At 43.3% G+C, this 22,009-nt stretch overlaps 2 protein-coding genes across 2 annotated transcripts in view; both read left to right on the top strand.

Moving 5' to 3' along the window:
- Positions 1-5,374, top strand: part of LOC138651761 (circularly permutated Ras protein 1-like) — a 65,203-nt gene extending 59,829 nt beyond the window's left edge. Inside the window, exons 20-25 of the mRNA XM_069742231.1 lie at positions 1,558-1,670; positions 1,757-1,868; positions 2,333-2,476; positions 3,883-3,976; positions 4,409-4,465; positions 5,144-5,374. Coding sequence (XP_069598332.1) covers positions 1,558-1,670; positions 1,757-1,868; positions 2,333-2,476; positions 3,883-3,976; positions 4,409-4,465; positions 5,144-5,233 — 610 coding nt within the window. The 3' untranslated portion in view covers positions 5,234-5,374. The remainder of the gene's footprint in view (positions 1-1,557; positions 1,671-1,756; positions 1,869-2,332; positions 2,477-3,882; positions 3,977-4,408; positions 4,466-5,143) is intronic.
- A 10,665-nt stretch (positions 5,375-16,039) lies between these two features.
- LOC138651586 (ferritin heavy chain B-like) lies at positions 16,040-20,215 on the top strand. Its single transcript, XM_069741884.1, has 4 exons — positions 16,040-16,307; positions 16,893-17,039; positions 19,302-19,427; positions 19,884-20,215. Exons 1-4 carry the CDS (start codon positions 16,206-16,208, stop codon positions 20,037-20,039), a joined length of 531 nt encoding a protein of 176 aa, XP_069597985.1. The 5' UTR covers positions 16,040-16,205; the 3' UTR covers positions 20,040-20,215.
- Positions 20,216-22,009: the final 1,794 nt, after the last annotated feature.

The raw sequence follows: 22,009 nt of genomic DNA, 5'->3' as shown, positions 1-22,009 counted from the left end.
GTACGATAGTACTGATCCAGGGGAGATCCCCAAGTACGTCCCCCTCAAGAAGTTAGACAATACCCTTTACTCTCAGATGATGCTAAGAGATTTAGTTTAGGGACAGCGGGAGAACTCCATGTGAAGCTAGTGAAGGGTTCAGCTGCCTGGAGGCCTCTCACAAGGGGAGAGCTTCTGAGGTGTCTGGATGAAGAAATCCACCTCCCCTTTCCCCATCGCATGGACAGTCTCGAAGGATCTTTCTTTTTAGGGAAAAACTTAGTGTTTAGGGGGGATTGTCAAGTTGAAAATATATATCTTTATACTCTTTTGTACTTTTATATATTCTTATGCTGTGAAACAATAAGTTTTTCCCCTTATGTTTGCTAATGCAAATTTAACTGTATTTAAGATGGCTGCCAGTATTCACATAAGTTAGAAGATATTCAAAGACTCAGATTAATATGATAAAGACAATGACCGTAATAAGGACAGTTGGTGGGCAGACACCTTCTCCTTTCTTAATCCAGCCAATTGGTTTGAGGGACTTGCGGCTGGATAGCTGGAATCTTGTAAAGTTTGCTACATATCGCTGCCTTTATCCTTGTCATGTATGTAATACTAAAACTTGTTCTTTGGTGTATTTCTGTATGTATTAGGAAATTCTGCACTAAGACAACTAATGATGAAACCAAAAGCGTTGCCACCCCTGCTCTCTACACCGATTTCACAAAGTTACCAGATGAAGATGTTGAAGCCAAGCGCATGGCTATCTTCAAAAGATCCCAACCACTGTTATCAATAATTGTTATTCATAAATTCTAGTATACAGGGGGGACGGGTACGCCGCAACAGCCATGGCTGGTAACATGGCACCAGTCATGTGAAGACCAGTACCCCTCGAGCTTATAGCTTGGGATAGTACCTCTGATGCTGGACATTAATTAACAAAATTTATCTAGGGGGGAATGTGAAGGAACAAATTATGAAAGATTCTCCATTTTGTGCTTTGACTCCATTTTGTTTTTGGTTAAAGATAAATTCTGTTATTTACTTAGGTAGAAGGTTACAGCTGCTATGAACTAACTGTCCTGTTTCTCACGAAGATAATATTTTGTTATTCAGCTAGTCTATGGTTCATAATTGGTATAAAGACCTTGACTATTCTAACTCAAGTGAGCCAGATAAGAGACTCGTGGGGGTATCGCTATACAAGACTGAGGCATCTGTTAATATGTTTTTCTATGCCAAAAAGACACGACCATATCTGTAGTTCCCATTTTTCCTGTATTCTTATAGGTTAAGAACTGTGAACGTGTTCTTATGCTGATTGGTTGAAGTATAATTTCTATGACTATGAAAAGTCAGACAATAAACGGGGGCCCAGAGATCTGCTCGATCCCCCACACAGAGGCACGAGTCTCCGTCTGGTCATTTTCAGTTGCCGGCAACGCCCTGTAGATTAATCTGGAAATCACTGAGTCAACCGTGAAGGATCACTTTAGATCCTCCCTCAACAATGGATATAGTAATGTGCTACACTGTTACTTATTATTTTTTTTGTATTTTTCCATTCAGGTATTTCTTATATGAAGGAAATAATGAATCTGTGTTGGAAAGGACATTCGGCAGCATAACGGCTGATACTGTTCTGTCTACAGAATTTGGCATCCATTCATCGAAGATTAAAGGTTTGTATAAAAAATGTAAATTTTAAATTACTTTTTTTACCTCTATCTGTAACTCACGATGCCTACATCTGTTTTGTTGGTAACAGAAGTGCTTCGGAACTCCCAGCTACCAATGCAATTACACTTATCTTACACACTCCCAGATGGAAGAAGTAGACGGCGGGTCCTCAGCCTGAGAAAACCGGTTACTAATGATTGGTAAGAAATGTCAGACCAGAGCTGTGAGCACTGAGCAGCTATGGAGACATTGCTACTTAATGTGTCCACAACATCACATGTTATAGAGCTATTAACCCCCTAGAAGTAATCTTTCTATAATAAAAAATACGATTATCCAGCAGGAAAAATGAGTTATGCCTTTTTATGAACAAAAATATACAATGGGGCACTAGAGACTTTTGTGAATACTATATTAGTGCTCTAGAGAACATAGGGGTTGCACTGAGCCCCATTACGGTTCTGTGTCTGGCCTCAATAGAATACAAGCAATTTATGAAGTAACGATCCTAGAGTTACCGGACTATGGGTTAGCATTTAAGTATGTTCATGATTTTCTTTTTCAGTTATTGTTTCTTTGCCTTGTGATTTTTATGTTTTGTATACCTACCTGTATATTTCCCAGATGTTGCACATATTTTGAGCATTTCTGTTCTCCATTCTAGTGCTTCTGCTCTGGAGTCCATTGATTTGAGTGTTCTGCAGATCCACAGTGTTCAGTTCAGTGCTCGACTTGCAATGGAAGGGCATGTGAACGAAGCCAGGAATGTAGCCCTGGAGCTGAAAGAATTAATAGACCTTGTAATAATGTAAGTATCCTCATCATTACCATCGTCAGGACTGGATCAGGATAATTTTGAGTCCTAGGCAGACAAACTGAAGTGATCCATATGTAACATGGCGTGGGGCGGTAACCATTGACAAGGTGCTTGTCTCCAGCGCCCCAACACTTTACATGAAAGTGTGCGTCCTGGCTGGGTGTGTGGACTTGTCATGTGGGGAGCCTTCCGCCTATTCGGGCCTCATGTAGCCGGTGTTGTGGGCTTGCCAGGACCAGATGTTCCATAGTTTAATGAGGGGGACCACCATTCCAAAATAAACACTTTACCTAATTTGGTAAGGGATAGCGGACTTATGAACATTTACTTTTCACTACGAAGCACTATCCCACACAGCATCCTTTCTCTGTAGCATACTCCAGGGCTTTCAAGGCATACTGCTTCTCCATACTGCGCCACAACCCAGATTTAACGCTACAGTCCAGATCACAAGTCTCAGTGGCTCTGCGTCCTATTTCTTCTACTACTGGTGCCTTTGCTCTACTGCTCAGGACCCTTCACTAGTCCCGGTCTCTCAGTCCTGCTAAGGCCCGTTACCTTCTGTGTTACAAGCTCCAGGTCTCATGGCTAGGTGTCTTCTCCTAGGACCCATCTTCAGAAGGCCACTGTCTCTTTTGTCACTTTCTCAGGATCTCGCTATCCCTCCTTCTTAGTCTCCTCTCATTCAGGGTCACCCTCTACAGCTACATCTCTGCTCACTACACACTCCAGACCCTACATGCTCAGTTAATAGGAAACCAGTCCCTTTTCCTATCACTAACACCTCCATTTGTGGGCTAGTCCCAAATATTAACTCCATCTTCCCCTATCGTCAACTATCTATAAATCTATCTTACGACACTATTCACATGACACAGTATTTACAAAAGATGACGGAAATTATTTACATTACAATGAAACACATAACGTGATTGGTGTCAAGGGTAGGAACACGACACTACAGTCCACCATCCCTACAGCTACTTTGCTCGGTACTAGGAATCAAACAAAGTAGTTCATTCTGGTATTGTGTGAATGCATCCACCAGCTTATCGCTTCTCTACTTCCCGACGTACATTTATATCACACATGTCGATGTGTGTACTAGGGTGGCGGCTGCCATTTGTGTTGTAAACACTTTTCAGGTCTCAGAAAACAGCAACAACATTTTTTTTCAAATATTTCATTTTTTCCAAATTTAAAGAAATTAGAAATGTTGCAAGTTTTGAGTCACTGACCTGAAGACTCGTACTACCAGGTCATTTTTATGGCACAATGAACATCGCGAAAAACAAAAACAATGTAGAAATTGCATTTTTTTCCCACCGTTTCACCAATTTGTCACTTGTAGACTTGTGATCTGTAGTTATCCCATGACATCTTTCTTCTCTTCTCAGGAGACAAGAGAAGTACGAGGCTTACGGTGTTGTGTATGAAGACTGGGAGAACTCCATGGCTCCTATCTATGAAGATCTACAGGTGTACATGAAGGTTTGTAGGTATTGGTTACAGTGTATCAAGCAGCGTTGGGCTGGAGTAGTTTGGGCCCACCAGACAAAATCATTCTTGGGACCCACCATACTAACGGCAAAGTCTGCCCTTATCTTTATCTCCCATCTTGTCCAGCTGATATTCCTATGAATGCTCATTCCCCGATTGATAGTTACCAACTATCAAACAGTCCAAAAAAATCCAATAATCACTTGATAAGTCTGTGAAACCTCAATTTGCTTGTTTTAAAATCATCATTCTCGGCAGCATATAATTTAGTGTAAACAGTAAACTGCTGCAGTGCCGAACCTGCCAGGGCCCACCGGAGGATTCTCCAGTCATCCGGTGGGCCAGTCCTGATAGTGGATGATCCGAGATACCGTTTATATTGTGAAACATGATACTGAAATATCTAAAACTTATTGTTTTCAGGAGAAATCTTCAGATAAATCGGATCAGGATAGCCACGTAGAGGTTCATGTTGTAAAGGTAAGTCCCAGTCCTTACACCATATACATCCCCGAATCCTTACCTAGAAAACATGTCCCTAATCTGCTATACAGCGTCTGTATTTTTTTCCCTCTTTCTTATTTTCCAACTGCCGCTTTGATATTTATTTATATTTTTGTTTAAATTTGAATATTTGAAATGTAACGGCCACTTTGTGTGTCAGGCGTATGTGTGCAGCCATAAAATGTCATAGAACGTCATTGATTCGGCTGGATACTTACACTTGGGCCGCCCTGTACATTATTTTGCTTTCACCCAGTCTATTAAAGGGATGCGAGATAAACTTCGGCAAACGGTCTCTGTAACTGAACAATTTAAAGGGATTGTCCACTACTCAGACTACCCTTTTCAATCTGTATGTTTTCTCCCAGTAATGGACAACCACTTTAAGATGCCGCGGTGTTCTGCTCTACCCTCATTTTTTCCATAGGTCATCAATATCCTCTGCTCTCCTCTTCCGTTGAATAGATGTCAGAGGAAAGAATGAGCAGCCTGTAATGTCGTGTGACGACATATTGCAAAGATATATTCTCCTAGAAGTTTCTAGAATATCTATAACTATTCATAGATTCTTAGATTAGATCTATATGTTATGTATGGAATGGTGCAATAACGAGGCAGGATATTGATTTTTTTTTTTTTTTTTTTGTATTTTAGACTTTTTCAGATGAAATGGCAAAAATGATATTTCACATGAAGCGAGCCAAGAACAAAGTGTTGAAGAAAATAAGAAACCAGACAGAATAACACAGGACAGTGACCTCATATATGTCACCAAATCATAAAGAGGTTCTGCAGCAGCATGGACTAAACATGAAGAACACACTTGGATGTACATACTATATATATATATTCTACAATAGCACCAAGACAGGTCATGTTCAGCTACACAATTCCAAAAGAATAATATAATAATCTTTATTTTTATATAGCGCTAACATATTCCGCAGCGCTTTACATCACATTATCATCACTGTCCCCGATTGGGCTCACAATCTAGAATTCCTATCAGTATGTCTTTGGAATGTGGGAGGAAACCAGAGTGCCCGGAGGAAACCCACGCAAACACGGAGAGAACATACAAACTCTTTGCAGATGTTGTCCTGGGTGGGACTAGAACCCAGGACCCCAGCGCTGCAAGGCTGCTGTGCTAACCACTGCGCCACCGTGCTGCCCATAGAAAGCTGTATATACCTGCTGGTTCACCCAAAGATACCCACTTGTGACCATGTAAGACGTCTCAGGACCGAGTTACTGAAACTGGAGCAAATATGAGACGTCTCAGGACCGAGTTACTGAAACTGGAGCAAATATGAGACGTCTCAGGACCGAGTTACTGAAACTGGAGCAAATATGAGACGTCTCAGGACCGAGTTACTGAAACTGGAGCAAATATGAGACGTCTCAGGACCGAGTTACTGAAACTGGAGCAAATATGAGACGTCTCAGGACCGAGTTACTGAAACTGGAGCAAATATCAGACGTCTCAGGACCGAGTTACTGAAACTGGAGCAAATATGAGACGTCTCAGGACCGAGTTACTGAAACTGGAGCCAATATGAGACGTCTCAGGACCGAGTTACTGAAACTGGAGCAAATATGAGACGTCTCAGGACCGAGTTATTGAAACTAGAGCCAATATGAGACGTCTCAGGATCGAGTTACTGAAACTGGAGCAAATATGAGACGTCTCAGGACTGAGTTACTGAAACTGGAGCCAATATGAGACGTCTCAGGACCGAGTTACTGAAACTGGAGCAAATATGAGACGTCTCAGGACTGAGTTACTGAAACTGGAGCAAATATGAGACGTCTCAGGACCGAGTTACTGAAACTGGAGCAAATATCAGACGTCTCAGGACCGAGTTACTGAAACTGGAGCAAATATGAGACGTCTCAGGACCGAGTTACTGAAACTGGAGCCAATATGAGACGTCTCAGGACCGAGTTACTGAAACTGGAGCAAATATGAGACGTCTCAGGATCGAGTTACTGAAACTGGAGCAAATATGAGACGTCTCAGGACCGAGTTATTGAAACTAGAGCCAATATGAGACGTCTCAGGACCGAGTTACTGAAACTGGAGCAAATATGAGACGTCTCAGGACCGAGTTACTGAAACTGGAGCCAATATGAGACGTCTCAGGACCGAGTTACTGAAACTGGAGCAAATATGAGACGTCTCAGGATCGAGTTACTGAAACTGGAGCAAATATGAGACGTCTCAGGACCGAGTTATTGAAACTGGAGCCAATATGAGACGTCTCAGGACCGAGTTACTGAAACTGGAGCAAATATGAGACGTCTCAGGACCGAGTTACTGAAACTGGAGCCAATATGAGATGTCTCAGGATCGAGTTACTGAAACTGGAGCAAATATGAGACGTCTCAGGACCGAGTTACTGAAACTGGAGCCAATATGAGACGTCTCAGGACCGAGTTACTGAAACTGGAGCTAATATGAGACGTCCCAAGACTGAGTTACTGAAACTGGAGCAAATATGTGACGTCTCAGGACCAAGTTACTGAAACTGGAGCCAATATGAGACGTCTCAGGACCGAGTTATTGAAACTGGAGCAAATATGAGATGTCTCAGGACTGAGTTACTGAAACTGGAGCAAATATGAGACGTCTCAGGACCGAGTTACTGAAACAGGAGCCAATATGAGACGTCTCAGGACCGAGTTACTGAAACTGGAGCAAATATGAGATGTCTCAGGACTGAGTTACTGAAACTGGAGCCAATATCAGACGTCTCAGGACCGAGTTACTGAAACAGGAGCCAATATGAGACGTCTCAGGACCGAGTTACTGAAACTGGAGCAAATATGAGACGTCTCAGGACCGAGTTACTGAAACTGGAGCAAATATGAGACGTCTCAGGACCGAGTTACTGAAACTGGAGCAAATATGAGACGTCTCAGGACCGAGTTACTGAAACTGGAGCAAATATGAGACGTCTCAGGACCGAGTTACTGAAACTGGAGCAAATATGAGACGTCTCAGGACCGAGTTACTGAAACTGGAGCAAATATCAGACGTCTCAGGACCGAGTTACTGAAACTGGAGCAAATATGAGACGTCTCAGGACCGAGTTACTGAAACTGGAGCCAATATGAGACGTCTCAGGACCGAGTTACTGAAACTGGAGCAAATATGAGACGTCTCAGGACCGAGTTATTGAAACTAGAGCCAATATGAGACGTCTCAGGATCGAGTTACTGAAACTGGAGCAAATATGAGACGTCTCAGGACTGAGTTACTGAAACTGGAGCCAATATGAGACGTCTCAGGACCGAGTTACTGAAACTGGAGCAAATATGAGACGTCTCAGGACTGAGTTACTGAAACTGGAGCAAATATGAGACGTCTCAGGACCGAGTTACTGAAACTGGAGCAAATATCAGACGTCTCAGGACCGAGTTACTGAAACTGGAGCAAATATGAGACGTCTCAGGACCGAGTTACTGAAACTGGAGCCAATATGAGACGTCTCAGGACCGAGTTACTGAAACTGGAGCAAATATGAGACGTCTCAGGATCGAGTTACTGAAACTGGAGCAAATATGAGACGTCTCAGGACCGAGTTATTGAAACTAGAGCCAATATGAGACGTCTCAGGACCGAGTTACTGAAACTGGAGCAAATATGAGACGTCTCAGGACCGAGTTACTGAAACTGGAGCCAATATGAGACGTCTCAGGACCGAGTTACTGAAACTGGAGCAAATATGAGACGTCTCAGGATCGAGTTACTGAAACTGGAGCAAATATGAGACGTCTCAGGACCGAGTTATTGAAACTGGAGCCAATATGAGACGTCTCAGGACCGAGTTACTGAAACTGGAGCAAATATGAGACGTCTCAGGACCGAGTTACTGAAACTGGAGCCAATATGAGATGTCTCAGGATCGAGTTACTGAAACTGGAGCAAATATGAGACGTCTCAGGACCGAGTTACTGAAACTGGAGCCAATATGAGACGTCTCAGGACCGAGTTACTGAAACTGGAGCTAATATGAGACGTCCCAAGACTGAGTTACTGAAACTGGAGCAAATATGTGACGTCTCAGGACCAAGTTACTGAAACTGGAGCCAATATGAGACGTCTCAGGACCGAGTTATTGAAACTGGAGCAAATATGAGATGTCTCAGGACTGAGTTACTGAAACTGGAGCAAATATGAGACGTCTCAGGACCGAGTTACTGAAACAGGAGCCAATATGAGACGTCTCAGGACCGAGTTACTGAAACTGGAGCAAATATGAGATGTCTCAGGACTGAGTTACTGAAACTGGAGCCAATATCAGACGTCTCAGGACCGAGTTACTGAAACAGGAGCCAATATGAGACGTCTCAGGACCGAGTTACTGAAACTGGAGCAAATATGAGATGTCTCAGGACTGAGTTACTGAAACTGGAGCAAATATGAGACGTCTCAGGACCGAGTTACTGAAACTGGAGCAAATATGAGACGTCTCAGGACCGAGTTGCTTTATCTTGAGCCAATATGACGTCTTGGAACTGAGTTACTGATTGATACTGGAGCAAAGACAAGTTAATTGATAGTTCGATTTCCTGGATCCAGGAGTTTTCCAATTTTTAAAAGTAACATCAGCTCCTCTCCTTTATTTTTAAAGTATGTGCCTTCCCTATAAAATATGTCATTGTTAATTGCAACATCGAGAGTGAATTAAATACAGTTTTTAGGATTGTTTACTGTAATTTTTATTTTTTTCATAATGGTTACATTGACTGATTTTCTCCACTTTCTGTACGTCAACTTTGATTTTATTTATTTTTATTTTCTGGATTATACATGACCTCAATAAGGTTTGCTATGACAGATAAATGAGCAAATCTTAAAGCTGCACCAGCCAATGGCCGCCAATGTGACCCAATGCAATGGTCCCCAACCGTATTCACGTTCATAAAAAAGCAAAAGTCTCACCAGCATCTCCAAAAATGAATGAGTTTATAGGAAATCTTATATATACATATACTGCGAAAAGGAAGATGCGTGTATGTAAATGCCGGATCTCCCATAAACCCCTTACTTTTTGGGGAGGCTGGCGAATATTTTGCTTCTTTCAGTTACACACACACATATTATTATAATATAGTATAATAGAACAGGAATATCAGGACTAGTATTAAATGAAATATTAATAGTTCATCATTCCACCATCTGTAAATAAAATCTTCTTTTTACCCCCTACAATGTCTGTATTTGGGTTTATTCCCAAAGTCTTCATTGCTGCTGATCTAGCAGTGATCAGAATGCTGAACTGTATATAACCCCGCCCACACCTCTGATTGGCAGCTTTCTGACTATGCACAGAAAGCTGCCAATCAGTGGTGAGGGCGGGGTTACACAGAGCAATTGACCAGGAAGCACGAGACACCTAGTCCTGTAGTGATAATCTGCTGCTGATAAAACACTGATTTTATTGAAACAGAAACACCGCCTAGTAAATGATACGTCGTTGAAATTGGGGTCTCTGCCCCTAGATGCTGCTGCTCTCAGATTACATAGCAAAAACCTGCTGACATATTCACTTTAAGTCCTCCAGATAAAAAGTTTGGAGCCACCAATCAGGTAGTTGTAGTCACTTTACAGATTTCTAAGGGCAGTCATTCCTGGCTATTTATATAACTTCAGATCTTCAAGGTATCTCATCACATTAGTAACCTAATTGCTCCCCCCCCCCCCCAAAAAAAAAAAAAAAAAAGATTAAATCAGCCTATCTGGTGTTTTGCATAGATGATTAAAGGTGCCAACCTATAAGGATGACGTAGCAACTGTATAGATTTTGGGGGGTAGATCTTTATAAAAGGGTTGTACAGGTTTCAAATTTATGGCTGTGTCCTTTCTAAAACAGTGCTACACCTGTCTATAGGTTGTGTGCAGTATTGAGTCTCTGACCTATTTACTTTAATGAAGCTAAAATGCAATACCAGGCACAACCATGGACAAGTGTGGCGCTATTTAACAAATGTGTGTTTTTAATGCCTAATAATCTTTTTAAGGTGTTCTATCAAGGACATGGAGAGGAGTTCAAGTTGGGGGGAGTTGGACAGCACTGGCTGAACATTTACCCATTATACAGCAGGCTTCCTCTAGTTCATCCACAGGCCAGGGAATGGTGTTCAGGAACGCTTTTACGGATATACACAAGACATGGCAGCCATTGCTTACTGCTACAACTGCGGATTTAGGACTCAACACCAACACAGAGGACCATGGAGGTCCAGGAGGAGGCATGATAACTCCAACTCACTTATTTGAGAACAAGCTACATGTTTACAGATTAACAAAGCCTCTCTCTGCTTGAAAGGTCCATCAAGTAAATTATTTGCAGCTGCTGAATAAAGTGGCCTCAATAGCAATCTAAACCGGAAACTTATCTGCATCCCAAGCTTAAGCATAAGCCCTATACCCCTGATGAAGCCTGGGAGCAGGCGAAACATTTTTATTTCAAGGCTGTGTATTTTCAATAGTCAATCATTCATGAGAGAGAAATTTGATAGACAGGGATAGAGACAGGACCTGAGTTACAATAAAGGGGGCTTTCCATCTACATGTAACTAATTCCTCACTACAGAAACAAATTATACAGTGTATTCAGTGACTGATGTGGTCTGAATTCACAAAGTAGTATTAGTAACTCTCATTTTCATTGATTGGAGTTTTAATGGATTTGTTTGAGTTAAATCTACATATTAGAAATAAGTTTTAACCCCTTTGTGACATCACTTGCAGGGGCAACGCTGGTCTCTGCTCACTCCCTACAATGTGCACTAGCAGTGTGCTCTGTTACCAGCTCATCACTTCCAGTCAGAGACCGCGAGAGAGCGCACTGTCACTCTGCATATTGCACAGTGCGCAGTGGGCAAGATCCTACTGAGCATCTGCCAACTGACATGTTCAGTACAACAGGGACCAGCCCAGTCCCTGGAACAGACTTAACTTATGACATTTGTATTAAGGAAGAGGACAGGCTGTGGCTGTGACCACAGCCCCTGCCCCTGTTGACGACTTGTTTGAGTATTCCAGCATGTTTGCAAGGTTCTCAAACAAAGTGTCATTAAAAAGGGAGTAGGAAAAAAAATAATTGGTGGTCAGTCTCAATGCTCTGCATCTGCAGAACCCAGCACTGTCCCAAACCCAGTAAATACCTGGCTTGGTGTCTCTTTGGAGCAAGAATGTCCTTAGGGGTTATACTTATGGTCCCTTCTCTCCTCTTTTTAGGGAGACAAAGATCCTGCTCCAAAAGGAAAAGACATGTTGCCCCACAAATGTGCCATCTGTCTTAAAAAGTTACCTTCTTCATACAAGAAATGCCTGTGTCAGGAAGTTGTTAAAAGAGGAACAGCCATCTTTGATAAAAGAATTAAGGGGTATCAGTCGCCAGGAGATCCAATCATCCCTAGCCACCTTTTCCCAGCCCCTCTCAGTAGCACCATCATAGGCGAAAAGGAGAAATATCCATAGAGGAGCACTCAGACTGACTCCCTGGAAGGTCCAGGATCCTTCACTAGAGGAAGAAGGCAAGTCTGTGTCAGGAGCAGATCAGTCCCAGAGCAGTAAAAAAAAAATTATTATTTTGCATCAGAAGTTTTAGAAGAACTTCTGACCACTATGAATGTGGAGGAGGGAGGAAGTTGTCCAGAACACAGTTCAGGACAAAATGTTTGGGGGGTCCAAGATCTCAAAAAAAGTTGGTGTTTCCGGTACATGAGAATATCCAAAAGTTGATACTGGGTGAGTGTGAACTTCCAGAAAAGCTCTTGACACCTACAGAGCTGAAAGTAAGATTCCCACAGGAGGAGAAAATATCCAAATGCTGGATGGAGGTACCAAAAAAAGACGTCCTTACCCTTTGAGGATTCCTCCCAATTACGAGACCCTATGGATCGCAAGACAGCCTGCTAATGAAATCTTTGGAAACGTCCACGGCTTTGTTGGATGCGAACGTAGGATCTACCTGTGTAACCAGGTCAATGTTCCGGGCTAAATCAACTGGAGGAACACCTCAACATGGGTACTTCAAGAGAAGAGTTATTGGGAACTATACCTCTCAATGAAAGCCACAAGGTTCCTGGCCGATGCTTTTGCAGAGTCGGTAAAGATGGCAGCCAGAGCTCCGGTCTTGTTGAATTCAGCCACAAGAGCAGTGTGGTCAAGTTATGGAGCAGAGACATCGCCTCAAAAAGGTCAAACTTTGCTCTATCCCTTTCAAAAGGGGAAAATATGTTCGGGCAAGCCCTGGATGAATTGTTGGAAAAAAGCAACAAACAAAAAGAAAGTACTGCTAGAACCCAAAGTGGCCAAGAAGGGGGTCCTTTCATCCTCATCAGAAATCAACCATCCTTATATAGGGAAAAGGGGAAGACCAGAGTGGCCTGGGATTAAAATCCCATATCAACCACCACAACAGACACCAGTGGAAAAGGCAGGGGATCCACGGTCTCCCATGCCACATTCCAGGAGATATGGTCCCAAGTCGTCAGTCTTCGTTCTTCCAACTTCAGGGAGTTAGAAGAAGAAGCACTAAAAAGCGGCAGTGGACTTGGTAAAAGGGACTCAAAAATATATTCAGACAATGTGACCACAGTGGCGCATCTGTGACACCAAGGGAGCACAAGACACAAAAGCATGAAGGCAGTTTCAACCAGGATTTTTGCTTGGCTGGAATGACATGTGTTCTCCCTATCTGCATTCCACCTAAAAGGGGTCTGCCAATGTGCAAGCAGATTTCCTCAGCAGGAAAATGATACACCCTGGAGAATAGAGCCTAGGTACCGGAATCATTCAGGGGTTAACAGGAAAATTAGGTCTCCCAGAGGTGGACCTGTTTGCTACCTGTCTGAATACAAAAGTAAGCAAGTACTTTTTCCTAGACCCGAATGATGCATGCATAGTGGTGGATGCCTTCGCCCACCGTTGGAACTTCAAGTTGGCATATGCCTTTCTTCCGAGACCTTAGGTTTCCTCGGAGTTCCATAAGTCCCAAGAAATCATACTGCCTTCTTTTTGGCATTTCTCCTATGGTGCTGTCGTGGAGGGTGACGAGAAAAGTAGAAATAGGCTTACCGGTAATTCCATTTCTATGAACCCTCCACGACAGCAGGGGTAATCCCACCCTATTTGCTGTTTCATTTGGGGGTGTAAATACTGAATCATTCATACTTGTGTCGTCCTTTATAAAACACTGGAGCAGGGCTATTTGACCTCTTTGTGTGTCCTGTCCCTATTAAAGGGAACCTGTCACCTGAATTTGGCGGGACCGGTTTTTGGTCATGGGCGGGATTTTCAGGTGTTTGATTCACCCTTTCCTTACCCGCTGGCTGCATGCTGGCTGCAATATTGGATTGAAGTTCATTCTCTGTCCTCCGTAGTACACGCCTGCGAAAGGCAAGATTGCCAGGGCCCTGCACCCACTTTAGTTATACATGTAGGGACACCAGTTTGCTGTTTAGGACACTGGAAACATTGGGTAACAACCAGCTGTCATGGCGGACAGAACGTGACAGAAGATGGCGACTCAAGGACTTTTATTTTCAGAGAATTATTTACCTAAATTCCCATTATCTTGTACAGTTAGACCTGTCATATTTCTGATCTATAGAAAAATGCAGCAATTCACGTTTGGTGAAACTTGAGACAGGCTTGGAGCAGCTGCTAGGCCTCAGTCACCATGACAACCAGCTGATGTCACTGTCCATCCTCCATTTCTGCCTAGTCATGCTGGCAGAGCACTCCGCACACCACACACTGCTCCCGGCTGCGTCCTGTGCTCCGTCTGCTGAGTCATGTTTACATTGATTGTTATTGAAGTCCACTTGTCAGGACCCCTCATAATCAGTGAGGCCCCTCTGCCTCCATTTCAGAGGGTCATTTATTCAGAACAAATGGCATAACCAAACTGACATGTGAACAGAGCACTACACACTTTAAGGTCAGGCACATGAACGACATGATGAATTGAACATTCGGTCCCTACCTATGCGGGACGCAACCATCTCATTTAGACTGCTGCGCTCTGCATAGGCAGCAACTGAGATAACAAAGTTTTGAGATGTGAATAAGCTTAGGGCTTGCTGTGAGGATTCACTGGGAGGTCATATGACCGCTTGTATGCGATCTGCAGACTTCTGGCCACATTCCGACTAGACGTGTTTGAGCTCATTCAGTTCACCTGTATTGAGCGAGGTTGAGCACGTCTAGTCGGCATGTGACCTCCATATAAATCATTGGGGCTGTGAAAAGCAATGGATGGCCCTTTGATGCCCCCCAATATGGGTGCTGTCTAATGTGTACTGGTCGCTGGATAAAAGCTTGTTTCTTTTTTCATTTGATAAGAAAATGATAGGAAAAATAAACACACGGACTAAAACTGGATGAAAATTGGATTCAGCACACGATCTGTATTTACGTAGTATGCAAAACAAAATAGTAAAAAAGAATGAACTATGTGTTTGAATTAGGTCTTAAGACACAAATACGAATTAGACTAATGACGGCCGAACCCAATATTACCAAGTGGGGCCGACACTCCAATATGTAGGAGGCTCTACACAACTGACTGCCAGAGGAGTTAAAGGGGTCACACGGCCTTAGGCTATGTTCACACTTTGCAGATTCCACTGCGGATTTTTCCGCAGCAGAATTCCAAAATCCGCAGTGAAAACCCATCGCGGTTTTTACTGCGGATTTACCGCGGTTTTTACTGCGGTTTCTTCTGCGGATTTTCATCTGCAGTTTTCTATTGGAGCAGGTGAAAATCCGCAGAAAAGAAGTGACATGCTGCGGAATGTAATCCGCAGCGTTTCCGCGCGATTCTTTCCGCAGCATGTGCACTGCGTTTTTTGTTTCCCATAGGTTTACATTGTTCTAAACTCATGGGAAACTGCTGCAGATCCGCAGCGGTCAAATCCGCTGCGGATCCGCAGCAAAATCCGCAAAGTGTGAATATAGCCTAAGCCTACAAGTCTGCGGTCACTGCGCTCTGTGAGGATTCTCCCGCTCCATCAATTGTCTAAGGCCGGACAACCCCTTTAAGGATCCAGAAAGTCTGATTTCAGAATGAAGATCCTTGAGATGTCTGACAAGATAGCAGATGATCAAACGATCTTTCTTCTGACAGTCGCTTTACTCTGTACCTGCTGTAGTTCTGCAGTGTAGATCTGTACAGTTTGCTGTAAAAATATATGGAAAATACCAGAATAATACAACATTTATCACTCTCCACTTATCTCACTATCTCCCTATGGCACAGATACACAATAATGATAGATTAGGGGATCGCTCTTCATGCATTTTCCTATAATCTTATAAAGTGTTTGGGATACAAATCTGTCACTTCAGTAATGTGAGACTAGAAATGTCCCATGAGGCGCCTGTGTGCCATCAGCCGGCAGTGGGGGGAGTGTGCACGCCGCCGGCAGGACGCTCCGCCCGATCTCTGGCTGCAGCAGCTCCGGGCAGGATTGGCTGCAGACAGATGACGTCAGCTCCACGCCCCGCCTCCTGCCTATAAATCCCGAGCTCCAGGGTGCGGAGATCAGACGGTCCCTGACTCTGAGCAGAGTTCTTGCGTCAACAGTGCTTGAACGGAACCCTCTCCGAGTCCTCGGCTCCTTTCTCTCCTCTCTTCAGTCCCTCAAGACTTTTACGACCTTTTTTTTTGCGCCACTCAGACACCAAGAAGCCGCAATGGAATCCCAGGTGCGCCAGAACTACAACCGCGACTGCGAGGCTGCGATCAACCGCATGGTGAACCTGGAGCTCTACGCCTCCTACACCTACCTCTCCATGGTGAGTGCTCTGCTGGGCGCAGTCAGCTGTAGGACTACAGGTCCCAGGTGGCTTACTGCTCAGTACTCCCCCATGTCTCTGCATTGTGTGTCCATAGCATATGAGAGCGGCCATTGCTGAGCTCCCCCTTCCTTGAGGTTCTTGTGATCTCCTCCTCTTCCTCTGTACTTGTTTTGCAGCCATTGCTAGCAAGTCTCCATTGTGCTTCTAGCCCCCTTCCCCCCCAGATCACTGCAGAGATCTCTGTACCCTCCCTGCTGTTCTGCACAGAAAACCATCTGTATGTGATGACTTCATGGAATCTCATCCTTTGTTTACAGTTCAGTGACTGTTTTGTAAACATTGAAGCCACATTGTAACACACAGCTTCTATTACTTATGCTCTTGGGTGTCTTCTGCAAAATAAGAACACCCCAGTAGTCAATTCCTCACTTATACCCACATTAAACTGATGACTGATACAATGTTTCCTTCTACACATCTGCTAGCATGAACTTGTTGCCCTCTTCTCAGTGAGAATGATGCAATTGTTACTCTCTAAAGACACCATGTTGCTTAACACTTGTCTTCTCTCCTTTTTCTCAGTCCTTCTACTTTGACCGTGACGATGTCGCCCTTCACCATGTGGCTAAATTCTTCAAGGAGCAGAGCCATGAGGAGAGGGAGCATGCCGAGAAGTTTCTGAAGTACCAGAACAAGCGTGGGGGGCGAGTTGTCCTTCAGGATATTAAGGTGACTTGTGTTCATCTATTCTCATGGAGAAAGTAGACTTAGAATGAATACCTATTATTAGTATAGGTTTGTCAGGAATGGAACCTCAGCCAGAGGCGTAGCTAGTGTTTCAACTTAGGGGGGGGTGAAACATCTGAGTGGGCCCCTAACCAGCTAACCCTGATTAGTTACGGTTGCGCACTCTAATTGTGAATATAGTGGAACCTCAGAATATGACTGCTGTTATTGAAAATAAATCTACCGGTATATAAAAAAAAAACAAACATTGATTTTTTTTTTTTTTTACCACCATATTGTGACAATATGCAACTCTGATGGTCGCAATACTCGAGTGCCCCTATAACAATACAGTAATGCTTAAGTGCCCACTTTACATTTAATAATGTTCCCTCATGTACCGCTCCATTATACACAGTATGGTGAGCTCAAAGCTTTCCTATACACAGTATAAGGCCCCCACAGCTCCCCTATACAGAGTATGATGATTCTATAACTCTCCGATACACTGTATGATGTTCTCACTGCTCCCCTTTATACAGTATAATGCTGACAGAGCTCCCCTATAGAAAGTATAATGCCCCCCCAGAGCGCTCCTATATACAGTGTAATGGGCCAACAGCTCCCATGTGCACAATATGCCTTCACAGCTCCCTTATACACAGTATGGTGGGGCCCGCAGCTCCCTTATACACAGTATGGTGGGGCCTGCAGCTCCCTGTCATGATTTGGCATAAAGTGACTGCAGGCATTTATTCCAAGCCTTTATCAACTTTATAGTAATATATTGCTTATTAAATTAGAGCACCACTCTAGCAGGGTTTTTTTTTTTTTTTTTTTTAGCGCAAGTCTCCTTCCCTGGTCATTTACTCTTCCTCTGGCATATTCACTACTCTGTGGCACTGCTGCAGTGCCACGGCTTAAACTTGTGAGTGCAGCCTCTGACTGGCCAGAAGTGAGAAGCTATGCCACAAGCGCTCAATGTAAGACTATGAGGCTATGTGCACACGTTGCGGATTCGTGTGCAGATTTTTCCACACAGTTTTTGCAAAATCCCCAGGAATAAAAAACGTGTGTGTGTATATATATATATATATATATATATATATATATATATTATTTAAATCTGTGGATTCTTATACAGGAGCCGGAGTAAAACGCTGCAGAATCTGCACAAAGAACTGACATGCTGCGGAAAATACAATGCTGCGTTTCTGCATGGTATTTTCCGCACCATGGGCACTGCAGATTTGGTTTTCTACAGGTTTTACATGGTACTGTACAACGCATGGAAAACTGCTGCAGATCCGCAGCGGCCAATCCGCACCATGTGCGCAAAGCCTGAGAGGCCAGAACGAGGCTCCCATAGACTCACACTGATTAGTGACCGCTGCTCCATAAAACACTGGAGCCGCAGACGGGTCACAAACTGCAGGTGACGGAGCAGAGACAAAAACAGATGAAAACGCCAGAACGTGAGTATCAGACAGTAGGTAGGGGACTTGGATTTTCAGCACCGCTCCAGCAGTGAAATTAAAAAAAAAAAAAAAAAAAAAAAATGCTGGAGTGGTGCTGTAAATGTGATGCAGCTCTTGGTTACTATATGTGGGCTCCTTATACTAATACTAATAAAATACCCAGGTGGTACATATAAAAAGCCTCCCCAGACAGCAAATATTATGTGATGGAGCACATATAATATTCAGCCCCCATCAACTCACATCCACCCCTTCAGTACCCTGTCCCTCCCACCCACCTTCAGCGCCCACAATACCCTAACAGTCTCACATTCATCTCGGTGACATACCTGAATTTAATAAACATAAAATGTTCCATCCTCAGCACTTACTGATAAAGTTTGCAGGCAGGACCAGGAAGTGTCTAGGAGTAATGCAGGTGGGCACTAGGACCCAGCGTGCCTGAGCCAATCCCAGCATGCAGAGTGAAGAAACTGCAGCTGGGGAAAAGCTTCAGATCAGGTCAGACAGGTGACACCATTCACTGGAAGAGGGAAACTGCAGCCGCCACTGTGCTAGCAGCGTGCAGAGTCTCCGTCAGATGGGAGCAGACATTAGACTGCTCTGCTCCTATGCTGTGTTCTGCCTCCTCACAGAAGTGGCCCTGGCTCCCGGTGGGCTCCTTCATGTGACAAGACCCCCCTCTGCTGCCCCTCCCTACGCTACTGACCTCAGCCTTCAGTTCTCAAGATAAAATAAAGCTTAAGAAGTGATTTGTTAGGATCATTTTTGTCTATTTCTAAATTAGAAACCTGAGCGTGATGAGTGGGCCAACACCCTGGAGGCCATGCAGGCTGCTCTGGAGCTGGAGAAGACGGTGAACCAGGCCCTTCTGGATCTTCACAAATTGTCCACTGACAAGGTTGACCCTCAAGTAAGTGTTTCCTGAAAATCTGTCTCATATGGAACGTTAACACCACTCTACCCTGTAATATACTTGTATTTTTTTTTCCTTCCCATTGTGTATGCAGTGCACACGTGTTTATTCAGCACATTAGTATTTGCTGCTACAGTTTTATAATGCTCATGGCTGAAGCTGCATCTTGTAGTAAAACATCCTCATATGTTTTAAAGGGGTAGTACAGTATTAGGAAAGCATGACTGGTTAATTCTGAACTTTGGTGCTACACTAGTCTTCATATTGCTGTAGCTGGGCTCTATTGAAGTTGATTAAGATATTGTAGCAAAGACTAATTCAGCTGGACAATTTAATAATAAAAAAAAATATATATATATTTTTTTTTTTTTTAGCTGTTATCAACTCGAGTTAATTCTTCCCATGATGAGACTAGTAATTCTCACATTAACAACCGACCTCCTTCTCTTCCAGCTCTGTGACTTCTTGGAATCTGAATACCTGGAAGAACAGGTGAAGGCCATGAAGCAGCTCGGAGACTACATCACCAACCTGAAGCGCCTTGGGGTCCCCCAGAACGGCATGGGCGAGTACCTGTTCGACAAGCACACCCTGGGGGAGAGCAGCTAAGAGGTCTCCTTCCTGGATCCCACCAGTCTCGTCTGCATCTCCTTATATATCTGGAATAATTGTAATGCCCCCTGAGATGTGTTGGGCGTCCTTAAACCTTGTGTGATCTTTGTTCCCTGATCAGACGTGACCGTGCTTGTCAGCAAGTTTTCCAATAAAGTCTTTCTATATTTCAACATGTGTCAAATCTAAAGTTTATGAAGATGTAGCCTTCTAATGTGTGATCATTAAGCACTTTTCTTTTGGGGGGGTGTGTGGAGAGAACAATAGTTGATTTAGATATGACTGCAGCCAAAATTTAATTCACAAAAGGCTGGTACAAGTCAGATCTTCATGATTCACTGCATTGTCAACCTGGTCCCTCTAGTTCAAATATCCAGGATCTAATGTATACATGCCTCTCCCGACAATTGTATTCCAGTTCCTGACTGGTGGTCATTGGTTAAAAGATGTGCGGGTTCTGAGCTAAAATGTAGTATATGCACACGGCGTATTTCTCATGCAAATTCTGCTCCCACCAAATAAAGCTAATTAAAAGTTAAACATAATCATTTTCTATATAAACAAGTCGCCATTCATCTGTTCCTACATCTTTTACCCACTTCAGGTTTCAAAGACCCTAAATGGTTTAGGAGTGACCTGACTAATCTTTGGGAGACACTCTAGAATTTTACATGGTCACTGGAAAGGCCCCTGAAAGATGTCCAGGTGTATTGCAGGGTGGTTCTGCACCAGAATCCAGAGTGCTGGATTCATTTGAATGGGTGACAGAATTTACATGCTACTCTCTGGCAAAAAAATAAATAAAAATGTAGCACTGATCAAAATGGACGCAAAAAGAGAAAAAAAAAACCCACTACATACCAAAAAGTGTGAATAACCTTTGCATGAAAATTGCTGCAAATACATATTTATCTGTGATGACTTGTTTGCTAGTGCTGTTCAAATCGTTCTTCCACACAGACTGCATGAAGAAGAGAAAATTCTCAGCATGAACTGCTTATATAAAAACAGATGTCATATCGAAGACTTTGTTTTTTAGTATTTTACAGCCAGAAAAATCCATGGCAAAAAACTGTTAGCACATACTCATACCCTGACTCTTAAGTTCACATGAATGCATATAAAAAAAAAAAACCCCAAAAGCTCTCAATTGTCTGTCTTTATACATCATCGGTTATTTAAAATGTTCAAGACCTTATGGTTTCCTGTCATGGAATTTTAATGTATTAGTAAACAAAAAATGGATGCAGTACAGTTAATTCACGTGGGATCAGGGTGTTTTTTTTTTGTTTTTTTTCTCCCCTCTGTTCATAGACTTGTATGGGTGAGTATTTTCAGACAAAAGGAAGGAACTTGTGCATACTGCTTTCCCCCCCCCCCTCCTTCCAAAAAAAAAAAGCACAGATTCGGTTTGTGAAGAATAAAACTCATCTGAACAGCCCTGTAGAATAACATTAGTCCTAATACGGAGTTTTGTTTTTCTTTTCTTCATGTACATGTCGGAGGTGCAGCTGTAGTGTAGTCCACCGCCACCAGTGACGATGACTTCAGCTGGATGTGCGTCCGTGGATGCAAAAACGCCGCTGGCCGATCAGAGGCTGACATCGGCGTGCACCTGACTGGGGTGCATGACAGTGACGACATGCGCCATGATGGAGTTGCCAAAGTCTGCTGCCGGCTCCCACACTGGCTGTAGAAGAGGATCCCACGTGGCGTGGGGGAAGGTATATAGTAACATTTGGTTTTATTGTACTACAAAACAGGTCACATTGTAGCAGGTTGTGGGACATACAAGGATGGGTGACATACCAGGATTGGGGGCATTATACCAAGGAGGAGACCAGGGTGAGAAACATTATCCCAAGAAGGGGGATATTATTACTAGAAGGGCGTCACATATGTATCATCCTCTCTAGTTTTTTATGGGGCGATCCCTTATTATATGTTAGAAAAAATATATATAGAAA

This window comes from Ranitomeya imitator, chromosome 10 (genome assembly GCF_032444005.1).
Source record: "Ranitomeya imitator isolate aRanImi1 chromosome 10, aRanImi1.pri, whole genome shotgun sequence".
NCBI classification, from domain to species: Eukaryota; Metazoa; Chordata; class Amphibia; order Anura; family Dendrobatidae; genus Ranitomeya; species Ranitomeya imitator.
The sequence above is the reverse complement of the archived record's forward strand: the minus strand, read 5'-3'. Positions and strand labels throughout refer to the sequence as shown.